Below are 15,099 nucleotides of genomic sequence, written 5' to 3' on the forward strand. Positions count from 1 at the left end.
TTCAGTCCAGCGACTGATATGACGGGGTAAGATTTGTGAGTGGCTAGTGTAGAGGGGAGGATCATGCACTTGAAACGTTTATTGTCCATTGTCATGGGGGGGAGTTAATAAGTAAATAAAGGAAATAGCCATTGTTCCTCTGACGTCCTTTCTATCGCTCTATTAGGCAAGAGTGTGTGTGGCGTTTGGCATGACATCTTAACGCCTCAGTTATTAACGTGTCCGTTTTTGTTTTGTTTTTTATAACTCGTTAACATCATCGATAACATCGCACGTCAAAAAGCGACGCGTTAACGCAGCGGGTTTGTTTTGTTTTTTTACGTTATTTCCGCTTAGAATAATCTTTATTTCTCACACACACACACACACACACACACACGCATACGCCTAGGATGGTGGCCATCCTGGCTTTCTTTCTGACGAGCCCTGGTTCCATACGTCGCATCGCTGGTCAGACGACGATGTGCATGTTTTTGGTGGGGGTCCTCACTGTTGTTTGATGGAGTTAAACCCCATGTGAGCACGGGGAGAACACGCAAACTCCACCCAGAAATTGGGAGACAACCCGCCGGAGCGCGGGACAAACAGCGGGAATCGAACCCAGGACACGACATGTGACCACCTTATTTGAAGTTAAGGTCTTCCGTGGTTTTTGACTTGTTCACACATGATTTGCGCGTATGCTCTTCCATAGTACATTGCCCCCTCTCCACTCCCATTCAAAATCGGCAGTCACCACACGACACCGTGGCACGTTCCACCCTCCATTCCATACCATAATACTAAATGGCCTTAGGTTGGCGTTGGTGGCAAGGCACTCCTGGTATTTCCCGGAACTGCTGAAAAAATCCACTTGGTGGCGGTAATGCACCCCTAAACTGGGTGGCCAACAGCCAACAAACTAATCTTAAACTGAAAAGGAAGACAGAAGAAGCAGCAGCAGCAGCAACGGCGGCGGCAGCAGCAGCAGCAGCAGCAGCAGCTCCGCCATCCTTTCACTATTTCGCAATCCTGCCCCCTCCCCCCAAAGCGCAATGGTTAAGTTCATAAGGTCGGTGTGTGTTTTTCTGCGGCCCAATAAGTACAAGCTTCGACGTTGCTAAGCTAACTTCCGCTAACCATCCCTGGACGTCTTCCGACAACGTTCAACTTTCACCCAGATATGTTGATTATTGCCAATATCCAACATATGACACACGAAATAACTTAATATTACAGCTGCACCAAGTATCTCTACATTTAGGTTACATTAAGGTAATTATGCCTTTCACAGCAGCTAGGTTATCAGCTAAAGTTCACAGTCACCTATTTTTGATTTGAATACACCATGGATACTCTGCCAGAACAGATATGTTTACGCTGATATTTCTATGTTTTATGTTTTTACGTGTTTTTGTCCATGAGATATGTGTGTGGTGGATGGAAGTTACCTACTAGGTTCTAGTTATTCAGTACTGTAGTACAGGTTGCTGAGGTGAGTGTACTAACGGTGTACTATACTCATTGTCTACTATACTCATTGTCTACTATACGTCTTCTAAACTATACTAATAGTCTACTATACTATAGTCTACTGAACTATAGTCTACTATACTATTAATCAACTGAACTATACTCTCCTATCCTAATAGTCTACTATACTATAGTCTACTGAACTATAGTGTACTATACTATTAGTCAACTGAACTATACTCTCCTATCCTAATAGTCTACTATACTATAGTCTACTGAACTATAGTGTACTATACTATTAGTCAACTGAACTATACTCTCCTATCCTAATAGTCTACTATACTATAGTCTACTGAAATATACTCTACTATACTATTAATCAACTGAACTATACTCTCCTATCCTAATAGTCTACTATACTGTAGTCTACTGAACTATAGTCTACTATACTATTAATCAACTGAACTATACTCTCCTATCCTAATAGTCTACTATACTGTAGTCTACTGAACTATAGTCTACTATACTATTAATCAACTGAACTATACTCTCCTATCCTAATAGTCTACTATACTATAGTCTACTGAACTATAGTCTACTATACTATTAATCAACTGAACTATACTCTCCTATCCTAATAGTCTACTATACTATAGTCTACTGAACTATAGTCTACTATACTATTAATCAACTGAACTATACTCTCCTATCCTAATAGTCTACTATACTATAGTCTACTGAAATATACTCTACTATACTATTAATCAACTGAACTATACTCTCCTATCCTAATAGTCTACTATACTATAGTCTACTGAACTATAGTCTACTATACTATTAATCAACTGAACTATACTCTCCTATCCTAATAGTCTACTATACTATAGTCTACTGAACTATAGTCTACTATACTATTAATCAACTGAACTATACTCTCCTATCCTAATAGTCTACTATACTATAGTCTACTGAACTATAGTGTACTATACTATTAGTCAACTGAACTATACTCTCCTATCCTAATAGTCTACTATACTATAGTCTACTGAAATATACTCTACTATACTATTAGTCAACTGAACTATACTCTGCTAATAGTCTACTATACTATAGTCTACTGAACTATACTCTACTAATAGTCTACTACAATAGTTGACTAAACTACAATACTATACTAATAGTCTGCTATAATATAGTCCACTAAACTATACTCTACTACTATATAAATAGACTGCTATACTATACTAATAGTCTACTAAACTATACTATTAGACTACTATACTATACTAATAGTCCCCTAAACTATACTCTTCTATAGCAATACTCTACTATAATATAGTCTAAACTATTCTCTCCTTACTGTATTTTACTACTACTTTACTACTTTACTCCTGGGTTCGATTCCCGCCTGGGGGCGCTGTTGTCACCGTGCTCCGGGCAGGTTATCTCCCAAATAGGAGCCTATCTGTGTGGAGTTTGCATGTTCTCCCTGTGCTCACATGGGGTTTCCTCCACCTAACATCAGTAAGGACCCCCCCCCCCCCCCCCCCCCCCCAAAAAAAAACATGCACACATCATCGTCTGACCAGCGATGGACACACTGGTCTACTATCCTATATTAATTGTCTAGTAAACTCTACTATACTAATAGTCTACTAAACTATACTCTCCAATTTTAATTGTCACCTATACTATAGTTGACTTAACTATTCTCGACTATACAATAGTCTAAGTCTACAAAATTATAGTCTACTAAACTATACTATACTAATAGTCTACTATATTATAATCTTATAAGCTATACTCTACTATACTGCAGTCTACTGTAATAATTGTACACTATACTATAATATACTATACTAATAGTCTACTGAACTATAGTCTACTAAACTAATAGTCTACTTTAGCCTACAAAAGTAATCTACTATACTGTAGTCTACTATAATAATTGTCTACTATACTATCATCTTCTTTACTATAGTCTACTACACTAATAGTCGACTATACTAATAGTCTAGCATACTATCGTTGACTATACTGATAGTCTACTGTAATCTACTATACTAATAGTATAATACTATTAAAAGCACTGATATGCTGTGCATGGGGATTTGGGCTTGATCAGATGCAATAATAATTACCAATCCATTTTTTCCTCCATTACATACATCTAACATACTGATGTGAATGAAAAACAGTAGAAGATCAAGTCACCTAAAATATCTCAACTTAAATATGGGACTCGTTTGATATGGTTGATATGGTTGATGTGGATTGTGGTATTCGACTGACAAACCAGTCCAGGGGCATTTCTGTGGTGTCTCAACACGTGGCCCTCTGAAAGAACTGTCTTGTGGTCTTTGTTTGCCAATATACAGTGTTTTTTTCTCCTTATCTCAGCGTCTTTCCAGGTCACGCTAGAAAACACAAGGCTTGCCCTCTGAAACACTTCGTAAGGTTTCCTCTTTTTGCCACAAACAATAAGCAATAATAAAGTGATAAAAATAGACGTAAATTAACAAAAAACAATTGGCAATATGCAATAAAGTAAAAAAAAAACAAAAAATAGAAGAATTGGCAATATGCAATACACCTAAAATGTACAAAAAAATAAAATAAATTTGCCAAAACACAGCAAGCCTTAAAAATTGACAATATTATGATAAATTGAATACATTTAATACTGTATGTCACCACAGCCTCTTGTGTCATATCGCCTAGGAAGGCCTGGATTAAAAAAAAAAAAAAGACACTTCGATTCTATTTTGTTCGGAAATAATGGAACCTTTTTTTTTAGCTAAAAGCAAAATTAAATACCACCATATGTCACTTCTGAATTGAAATTTCTGTAATTTGTGTTCTATGAGATATGATTGAAATGAGAAATATTCAGATGTTGATACTGAGATGTTGGTAGCGATTCTGTTTATGTATAAAATTGTTAATATATAATCAATATGAAATTTGCATTTCCGTCTCATTGATATCGGCTTGAATCAATATTGAATCGGATCGTGATCCTTTGTGTAGAAATTGGATGGTGAGCTCCTGCCAGACTTCCGGTGCTAATATTGTTTACATATTGCATCTGTACATACAGTATATTACTGTGATTTTCTAGTTTATAGCTGCAGCTTGTGGGTGGAGGTATTTAGCTATTTATTTACTTGCTTCACTCTGTGCTCCACAGGTTTGACTGGGTTCTGCTGTTGTGCAGCCTGCTCAATGCATGTAAGTCGATCAATAACTAAGCCTTGACCTGGGCCCAGCAAAACCTTTAGTACTTGAAGAGATGTTTTTGAGATTTTTTATTGTATATAATATTTAAAGACAGTTATATTTTATTTATTATTATGTATTTATTTGTAATCGGCATGTACATTTTTACAATTGAAAAATGAAAATAATTATGTGCATTCATCTCATTTCATGACCCTCAAAAGATAATGTCTGTTAAGATGTTTTCCAGATGTCTTTCCAGAACTAAAAACTTTGGTGAATTGACACGGCGCCATAATTCCAAAGATAAATGTTTTCTCTTTATAACCAACACATTTTCCAAAAAGAAGAAAAGTGATTGAACAGTTCCAGAGAACACAAGGTGCAGGGCAAGCACTCTCTCTCAAAAGACGTATTTTTGTTCTGGAACAAATGACTATATATTATTACTATATACTAAACATATATTTTTATTTTCATATTTTTACAGTTCGGTGAAAATAGACTTATTTTGAGGCCTCTAATCAGAATGTCTCTTAAATCCCAACTCTTTGTCCTTCATAGTCTTCAAGTGGGTTCTAAATAGACCTATTTAGCATGCTTTTCACAGGTCCAATCAGGTTCAGGTCCAATTTTTGGAAACTGATTTTGAGACCTCTAATCAGGATGTCCCTCAAATCCAATCCTAAAAAGTTAGATGTCGTTTTTCCTTGTAGACTCTTCAGTAGGGTGAAAAATAGACCGGCTGGGTCCAGGTCCAAATTATGGGACCCGATTTTGAGAACTCTGATTGGAATGTCCCGTTTCTTGAAAGGTAAGCGCCCTTTTTCCCTCCGTAGTCTCTTCAAGTCAAGAGCAAGTGAAGACCATCGTTGGGAGGAACGTCCTGCTGCCCTGCATCTACCCCGGCCAGCTCACGTCAGTTGTCGTCTTCTGGAGAGGGAGGGACGACGCCCACCTTTACGACATCGTCAACTCCCAGCCAGTATTGTCGGCTCTGCACCCGAGCTTCCAGAACAGAACCACGAGCTTCCCAGAGTTCTACGACCAGGGGAACTTCTCGGTTCTTCTCAGCAGGGTCACGCCTCAGGATGCCGGCATATACGAGTGTCACATCCCTACGGCCAAATTCACACACCAGCTTGAGCTCGTCGTCAGAGGTAATGCGCACACGGACGATTATTGCGATTTGTTTTTTTCATTTTGATGACTTATGCCTCTTTCCCATTCATGTGGGTGGTGTGCCATGACTTTGGTCAGCAGGGGTGGATGTGTGGCTTTCCTGATCACGTATTGGGGGATCGAGCCGGTGACGTAATGCGGAAGCCATGAGTATATCCAAAACAAAAAGCGTGGAGATTGAGGCGTTTGTTGTGTTTCTGACAGGGAATGTGCGATATTTATAGGGCTGCCCTCTGAAAGTAGACGAGTGGAATCATCAGTCGGAAACCCGTCAGTCGACTGATATTCTTCAATTCGTGCAGTTGTTTTTATTGTTATTATTTATTTATATATTTTTTTTTTAAATAAGAAGATTTTTCCGTCAGTTCCCATTACAATAACAGGATACAACATTTCAATGGGGAATTATAAATAAGGGCAATCATAAATATATTTTTATATGTGTGAATCATCCGTGTCCGAATACGGAGACAAACACGGCTCTCCGTGCTCCCCGATTGCAGTGTTCCTCCAAATAAAATAACTAAAAACAGTGTGGGGACGGTGCACGGAGGAACGGTGCACGACTCGTTAAGATTATTTTCTGCTAATAACTTATGGACAGGGGTTGATTGGGGAGAGAGTCACGGAGCAAGTGTCCCCATTACGCACGGTTTCGTTCCATATGCACTTTTTTCATTCTATCAGGAGACGTAAAATAAAATAACCTACATCTAAAATAAAAAAAATTTGTGCGGCGCGCCGATTGCAGGCACACTTCCACCGGAGGAAGTGGAGAAAGAGATGACGGCAGAGGTGCATGTCCGGGGTCAGCGAAGGCAAAAATGAGGCGAATGCAACAGCTGCTCTGCAAAAAAAACGAATAAATTGCGGCAACCCTATATAAACCTTTATTTGTTAAACTATCACTTCATCCTGTGACAAACTGTGGCTGTTTGTAAAGACTTCCAAGATGTCAATGGGTCTTCAGTTTTAGAATGTTTGACGGAACATTTGACCTCTGCCTATGCTCTCACCTCTGACAGCCTTACTGGTATATCGCCAGCTTTCTGTATGATGATACAACATAATATCTCCCAATGGTGCTTCGGTTTCCAAAGTCTTCGTGAATGCCTTTCAAAGCCTAGAAAAACATAGTACATTTACATTTACATTTAGTCATTTAGCAGACGCTTTTATCCAAAGCGACTTACAAGGGAGAATAACATTAGTACAACAACATATAGTACATAGTATACTATAGCATCATAATATATACGGTGTTTTTGCACTGCAGGAACCGTCCCCTTTTCTGTGTCCGCACTGCAGGAATGAGGAATGATCAGTTTCAGTCAGTCGCTAGTTCTTACAAATCCATTTTGAGGGACTTTTTAGCTCCTACTACAGGGCAGGGACTAACAGGCACAAGAGGACCCTTCAGTGACGTAAGTGCACGGTGATTGGTCCAGACGTAAGCCCACGGTCCCTCGGACTTAGGACGGTCCACGCGGTCGAGTCACATCACTCTGGGTGGGGACCAGCCCACGTACACTCAGCGGCAATGAAAAATAACAATTTTTAAAATAACAAACAAAATTGTATTTTTATTTTAGATGTATTTATTTAATTTATCTTATTTTCTGAAGTTAATTTAATGAATTAACGTGTTCCCCGTAACCCCAGTGCACTCTCCCGATGCCAGCCCGTGCCTTACGAAAGTCGGAACTAACTTTTAAATTACGTATTGTAGCTCTACTATGAGTGGAGATCCAGCAACTGGATTGCTTATTTCACGCCTCAAATTTGTTCAGAAACAGATTTTAGTGTACTGATAAGGTGAAAAAAGTGAAATTTACTTGGTAAATACAACAGAGAACTTGTGCTGAAACCCTGTTGGATCCAGGAGTTCCAGTGCAGTGTGAAGACAACCAAGGAAAAAGCCCTTGAAGGTGTCTAGTTCTGCGGAGACCTCCACAGTTCCTAGTTCTTATCAGGGGGTCCCCAGAGCTGTTCGGTGCGACAACGCCCATTGTGTAACAGTAGTGTAGTGTAATACGAGTAAACAAAACAATATGATAATTTCATATTATTACTTATAATTCCTGAGCCTCCTGATTTTACCCTTTCATACAATGTGCCCATTTTAAATTCAATTGCCTGTGCGTTTTACTAATCTGCAACATATAAAATATATATGTTCATGTCTCCTCCGGGGCGCCGTACAATGCTGCGCTTTTATTTTGGAAAATGTTTTTAAGTGTGGTTGTCATAGCCTAGCTTCTGTTAGAATGAATTAAATCCAAACAAATCTCACCAGATTGTGACATGCTACGCTCAAGCTTCCCGAATCAAGGCTAACTGGGCTGTCCACCAAAGCATTTTGGGTGAGATTTTGGCACGATCTATATTGTGAATGAACAGAAAACTAGAGTTCTTTTAACCAAAATCGATTTTTTTGTGAAGAAGAAGAAGAATCTTTATTGGTCACACGACACACCACACACACATGCTTTTTTGGGTGGTGGCCGGTGAAATGTGGCCTCTGCATTTCACCCAGTCCTGAGCGATTGTCAATCTGAGTGACTGGCGGCTGTGCACTTGGGCATTTGCCGTTGCCAAAAACATGGTTGCGATGGCCCCATTGCTCTGTTTCTGAACTCCACCAAGTTCCTCTGATTTGAATTTATTGCATCCATAGAACACAAAGCTGAAATCCTAGTGAGTGTTGTGTGTGTGTTGACATCAATGTTGACGTGAAGCCTCGTCCTCCAGATGGCGCGTTCGACGGGAAGACTGGCAGCGGCACCGTGGCTCTGAGGTGCAACCAGGCCACTCTTCTTCTGCTGTCGCTGGGACAAACCCTTCACTTTCTGTGGAGAAACTAGAGCCACTTGACGGCCCACACGGTGCCCACATTTCCTGCTGCATTCAGGGTAGAGCATGACTATACTGGGAGGAGTTGAACTCCATAAAGGTGTACTCAGCTAGAAGCTAGCTTTAGTTTTTTCCAGTATTTCAGTTCTTCATTCCCATCAGGTTAAAGCGCTTCTGAAGGAAATAACCTTTATTACCAAAAAAAAAGTTAACATATTTACTATTTATTTATTATCTACCTGTGTGCAGCTTGTATGGATTTATGAAGAAGAAGAAATTGTGTTGATCCATCTGTCTGATTTGTTTTATTTAACTTTATTTGTTGTTGTTTTCTTGTAGTTCCCAGCGTAAGCTGGATTTCAGGTAGAAAAAAGCAAAGTGTCATTTAGCTTTTTATAGGAGATGTTTCAAGGCTGAAGGAAAAAAATAAAAATAAAGTAGTAAATAATGATTAACCAAATTGAATCAGAGTCTTTCTCAGTAAGTCTGTTCCCCTTGTATGTCATCTAAGGACAGTAAGATTTTGCAGAAATAATATTCTGTATTCAGATTTCAGACCAGACAACTCTGTCTTCCTGTTTCTGTGTGTTGTGGGGGAGATGCAGCAGGAAGCGAAGGCACCAGGCGGTTGGTTCTTCCCTCTGACTGACTTGCAAGCTCTCTCCATTAGCGCAGCGGACAGAGGCATGGAAGCTGCTTGGTTCTTTCTGTGCGCGGTGGCATTGTGCAAGGCAGAAGTTGCGAGCCTCGTACCAGTGTACCTGGGCGCCGACGCCCAGCTCAACTGCTCCCAGGACCTGAACGACGTCTACTGGTACATGCAGCTCCAGGACCAACGCAGGATGGTCATACTGCGCACCTTCCTCAAGTCGGAGGACAATGCAGAGTACTTCAACTACAACCTCAACACCAAGTATTTTGCCCAGGTTGGAAACCGGTTGGTCGTTAAGAACATGACGAAGGACGACTACAGGGTTTACTACTGTGCCGAGAAGAAGGAGAACACGCCGGCTTTCAAGATGGCGTACCGTCTTGTCCCTGGTAAGAACGTCTATAATGCAGTGGTTGAAAGCAACTAACTACAAGTTGTCATTTTTCAAGTGACTTAAGAACAGCGCTCGACAGTGACAGTTGCCAAATGCATCGAAGTCATTGTCGAGCCAGTCATTTTTCCAAGAACAGGGCTTGACGACGACTGTTGCCCAATACTTTAAGTACTCTCAAGAGCAAGTACTCAGGTTGTTTGTTCTTTTACTTTCATAAAAAGGTTTGAGTACTTTTTTGCCATTGACAACACGTGACAAATCTCATATTTGTGATTGAAATCGCCCGCCTCAGCATCACTTTCCGATAAAATATTAACTTTTTTTCAGAGCTGAGAACAAGTTCCCCAAAAAGATTTGAGAGCCAATTACCTTTCAATATCATGTGAGCACACTGACAACTTCACCTTCTGACAGACGGATGCAGTGACTCAGGTTGTGGAGCAATGGCATCAAATGGGGAATTTGCGCAACTTTCTCACTTAATCTTAATCTGATGTCACCAAAAAGCCACCCCCGCACTGTCTCATGGATCCTGTTTGATCAGCTTTAAGAGGAATTCACTTCTGGTGCTGAGATGAAACAACATGACAAACATTTTCATACACATGCTTTGTCTCGGTAAGGATTGCTGTTTTGCTATACAGACAATTAGCATAATAGCATCTTGAGTCTATAAAAAACAGAAACGAATATATATATACACAAATATACAAAATGTGTTAAATAATAAGGGGTCCCACCCCCTGTTGAAAATTTACAAGAAGTTGCAGAAGGTTTGCGCATCATAGATAGGCAAAGGTTGTGGGCTCACACATGGAGTTCGCTTGCAGCTCCAGAGCAACGCGTCTGAATCGTGTCTGTTTTATTTTAGTCCTAAATTTTTAACAAGTTAATGAAATGTCTCTGAGGGATATGCAGTGTTTAATCTGTTTGAATGGAACTTTGTTGTTGGGAACTTCCACTCGTGACAAAAGAAACCAATGTCCGATCTCTGGGTGATAGTTAGCTTTCGGAGAGTTGCACTGTGTAGAGCACATACCGGAGGAGCCAATGCTGTGTTCAACGTAGACTCAGAAAATTGTAACCTGTGGTTTGTTTCAGAGAACCCAGAAAACGTATACAGTGGTACCTCGACTTACGACTGTAGTTGGTTCTATAAGAACGGTCGTATGTTAAAACAGTCGTATGTCGAAGCAATTTTTCCCATATAAATTATAAAATCATGAAGGGTGAAAATAAACAAAATACACAGCACAAACACAGTTAATATTAAAAAAATATCGATAAGCCACGAACTACGTGCACACACGATGTAGGTCGCCCACTGACTGACTGCTGACTGGCCGCCGACGCGCCAACTGCAAATTTCCACGGTCGTATCTTGGTCGGTCGCAAGTCGATACAAATTTTTGCAACTATCGCTGCTCGTATCTTGGATTAGTCGTAAGTAGATGCTGTCGTAAGTTGAGGTACCACTGTATGTACCTCACACGACTAACGCTGGTCCCCGTGTATTGCTGCCTGCAGATATATTTTACAATTGTAATTTATACCATATATACCTATACCAATAACTGATCCTGTGCATTTGTATATATGTTTTTGATATATTTTAATATTTCTGTTTTGTATTTTTCTGATATTTGTGTATATTTTGCAATTTTTGCTTACATTGCATTTTTACTTTTCTTTTTATCCTATTTTATAAACATTTTATTTAAAAAAAAAAAATATATATATATATATATATATATATATATATATATATATATATATATATATATATATATATATATATATATATATTTTTTTTTTTTTTTTTTTTTTTTTTTCTCCCAGAAAAAAATGCTAATCATCTCCACACCATGACAAATTCCTTGTATATGTAAGGGGAGGGGAATAAACTCATTCTGATTACATTTCTCAGGTTTTATAACTCTTCTGCTTAGCAAAGATTATGTCAAAGCTACTAACTGAATATTATAGAGACGTTTCTTATTGTCGTTTTATAGCCGGTCAGACGGCTAACATGTCGGAGCAGCAGGGTGAGGACACTGGGACATGTGATCCAAACCACACCATGCTGTTTGGTTCCATCTCGCTAAACATCCTCCTAGCCATGGTGTTAGCAGGTGAGTCGTCCATCTTCTGTTGACATGTTCCATCCATACAGGTCCATATCCATAACCCCACCCATCCCCCTGTATCGGGGCAGTTTGTGCTTCCATCGCCCTGTGTAGGAAAAGGCCAAGCTCACGGACGAATGACCTTTCACCCCTGACCCCGGCATCACCACCCAACGCCCCCGAGGTCAGTAGACTGTCAAGTCCATGCAAGAAGTAAACGTGTGGATACCAACACTAATAAGAACCTTTATATAGTTTATATATAAAGTAGATACATATGGTAGATATGTACAGCCTCGTGTCTGTGTCAGGCGTTCTCAACTTTGGGTCCGGCGACCCACCCAGTGGTCCTTCACGCGTTTCCAGGGGGGTCTCCAACAACAAAATGATGACTAGTTGAAGTTGACACCGTTATTCCATTTCCAAGACGTCAGCGCCGTAAGAGAATATCCAGTTAATGACTGTTTGGATCCTAGTTTCACTTGTTTTCTCCCTAACTAGAGTAGAGATATATGTGGATCTCAGAATGGGATCCCAGAGACTAAATCTGGTCAAATGGGGTCCATGAACCCATGCTTACCACTGAAAACGTCAGAAACATGGAGAGCAATACTTGTTAGCCTACTAACAGTTAGGGATGAAGACTTGTGAATGATTTGTTTGTAGCAAACAAATATTTTAAATGACACAGGAGTCTGTAGTTACTCCGACAAAACGCAATCGTCAATTAAAAAACTTAAAGTAATTCCTCACTAAATTGAGGTCGAAGGCAAAGAAGGCCAAGGCATTAAACACAATTCATATTGAATGCGACTCATATACTCTTTGCACCCCTCCAGTATAAATAGTTTTTTGCATAACTAAACGTTTCCTGTAAGAATTCACAACTCCGAGCCGAACCGATTCTTCCTCCTCATTCATAGTTCAGGAAGTCGTCCTTCGCTCACCGTGCGTTACACCAACTCAACCTAATGAACCAGGTGTAGTCGAACAATCTGAACAATCCTTTTTACTGAGCGACTTGTGAAGAACCGACTAATAGGACCTTTCATCACTAGGTACTTTCAGAGTGAAACTTGTTCTGATGAACACAGAGCTGCTGTTCTGCTGGAACTGATGAATTAGTGGAGCCTTGCAATTTTGATCTTGTCAACACAAAAAATAATTTCCAGAAGTGATTATTAATGGATATCAGATTTAAGGTCCTTGATGTGAAAATAATGTTCTGTGTCTTTCAGTACGAGGAGATCCAGCTGACACTGCAGCCCAGCTACCGACAAATTAATACGATCTACTGTGAAGCCAACATGCCGGACTCCGAGGCTCCTCCCCCTCTGTGATAAAACCTCATTCACTGAGCCAGACCTCCGAACCAAGCATAAAAACATCAACAGCAGGTTTTAAATGTCTGTAGGCTCTATGCAAATCAGCTGATTGTCGCTCAGATTGTGATTTCCCTTCCAGATGCATTGTGAGTAGGCGTGGGTGCTGGTCTGTGGTGGGTCTGTGTAGCTCAGAGACTCATCAACATCCTTAGTTTGTTATGTGTTTCTACTTTTCTAATAACTGTCCAAGCGTCATTCTTCTAATGTCTATGTTTTACCTGGATTGCGATGGTTTATTACGGTGTATTTATTGATATGACTATTTATTTGTTGTTGTATTGCTGTGACCACCCTCTATTTAGCAATTTATCTATATCTGTTTCCTGTCTTCACTCCAATGTCAAACCATCTTTTTGTGGACAGGTTGTTTTTATTTACTAAGAGTAGAGAAGGTAGAGTGAAGGGTACATAATGGACCAACTCTTAGCAAAATAAATGTATAAAGAAAATAAATAAATAGATAAGAGACTATATAAAATGAATTGACTCTAGATTAATGTAGATAAATAGAGAGATAGAGAAATTACATAGTTCAATGGAGTGATTGGATTGCACCTTCATGCTGTTCCATTTGCACGTCCCGTCTATAAATTCAATCCATAAGTTAAATATCTAAATTCATGTACAAGATCCATCTATAAATCCAATATCCAATTCCATCTACAGTTCCATCCAGAAGTTCAATATCTACTCTCTACAATATATAAGTTCCATATCTAATGCTCCAAGCACAATTAAACTTAGACTAAGTTTAATATCTAAGTTTGATATGTAAGTTCAATATCTAAGATCCATCTCCACATTTCATATTTAAGTTCCATAGATTCTGATCATGGGCGCCCAAGGCTCACTGATGCGCGTGGGGAGTGAAGTCCAGCCCGTCTGGTCCGATCCCACAGAAGAGCTACTGTAGCACAGATTGGTGAAAAAAAGTTGACGCTGCGATGAGGGGAAGGTGTCAGAACACACAGTGCAGCACAGCTTGCTGCGTATGGAGCTGCGTGGCTGCAGACTGGTCAAAGCACCCCTGCTGACCCCTGTCCACCGCTGAAAGCGCCTACAATGGGCGTGTGAAGAAGAGGAATCTTTATTCGTCACATGACGCACCGCACTACAACAACACATGCATATATACACACACACACACATATGCTTTTTGGGTGGTGGCCAGTGAAATGCGGCCTCTGCATTTCACCCATCCTGGCTTGTCCTTCCTCCTGGGGGGGCAGCCAGGAGCAGTGGGCAGCATTCATCGACGCACCTGGGGATCTTGTCCCAGGTGTCCATGGCTGGTCAGACGATGGTGACGTGTGCATGTTTTTGGTGGGGGTAATTACTGATGTTAGATGGAACTGGACCATGGAGCAACGGAAGAAGGCGGCCTGGTCATGTGGATGGCTGGGTGTGTGTGCATGGTTGACCTGGGGTGGAGATGGCACCAGGATGCACTATGAGAAGAAGACAAGCTGGCGGAGGCCGTGTGATGCTCTGGGCAATGTTCTGCTGAGAAACCGGGGGCCCTGGCGTTCATGTGGATGTTACTTTGACACGTACCACCTACCTCAACGTTGTTTAGGCCGGTCCAAGCTGTTTTGGTGGCGCGAGGGGGAGCTACACAATATTAGGCAGGTGGTTTTAATGCTGTGACTGATCGGTGTATGTTCCATCCACATGTTGCATCTATTTTCAGTGCACTACTCTAATTGCTGACCTCCGTGCTGAAGGTTTTATTGTGGCAGGAAGGAAGTGACATTATGCCTGCTTGGTGTCTCCATTCACGTCCTCAGACAAACTGATCATCTGAAGATAAGCTGGAGACTTTTTCATGTTAATCAG

At 40.4% G+C, this 15,099-nt stretch overlaps 1 protein-coding gene across 4 annotated transcripts; it reads left to right on the plus strand.

The window, feature by feature from the left end:
- Positions 1 to 912: 912 nt before the first annotated feature.
- On the plus strand, positions 913 to 13,550 carry LOC307248279 (ICOS ligand-like). Of its 4 annotated transcripts, XM_080024626.1 has the most exons (6): positions 913 to 1,051; positions 4,643 to 4,683; positions 5,511 to 5,831; positions 11,765 to 11,884; positions 11,968 to 12,062; positions 13,117 to 13,550. In XM_080024626.1, exons 1-6 carry the CDS (start codon positions 1,035 to 1,037, stop codon positions 13,216 to 13,218), a joined length of 696 nt encoding a protein of 231 aa, XP_079880752.1. In that variant the 5' UTR covers positions 913 to 1,034; the 3' UTR covers positions 13,219 to 13,550. The 4 variants fall into 4 exon arrangements, with proteins under 4 accessions (XP_079880752.1, XP_079880753.1, XP_079880750.1 ...); XM_080024624.1 differs by lacking the exons at positions 913 to 1,051; positions 4,643 to 4,683 and adding an exon at positions 8,605 to 9,747 and having other exon boundaries at positions 5,690 to 5,831; XM_080024625.1 differs by lacking the exons at positions 913 to 1,051; positions 4,643 to 4,683 and adding an exon at positions 8,592 to 9,747 and having other exon boundaries at positions 5,798 to 5,831.
- The last annotated feature ends 1,549 nt before the right edge of the window (positions 13,551 to 15,099 follow it).

This window comes from Zeus faber (assembly GCF_960531495.2).
Source record: "Zeus faber genome assembly, chromosome: 2".
In the NCBI taxonomy this organism is placed as follows: domain Eukaryota; kingdom Metazoa; phylum Chordata; class Actinopteri; order Zeiformes; family Zeidae; genus Zeus; species Zeus faber.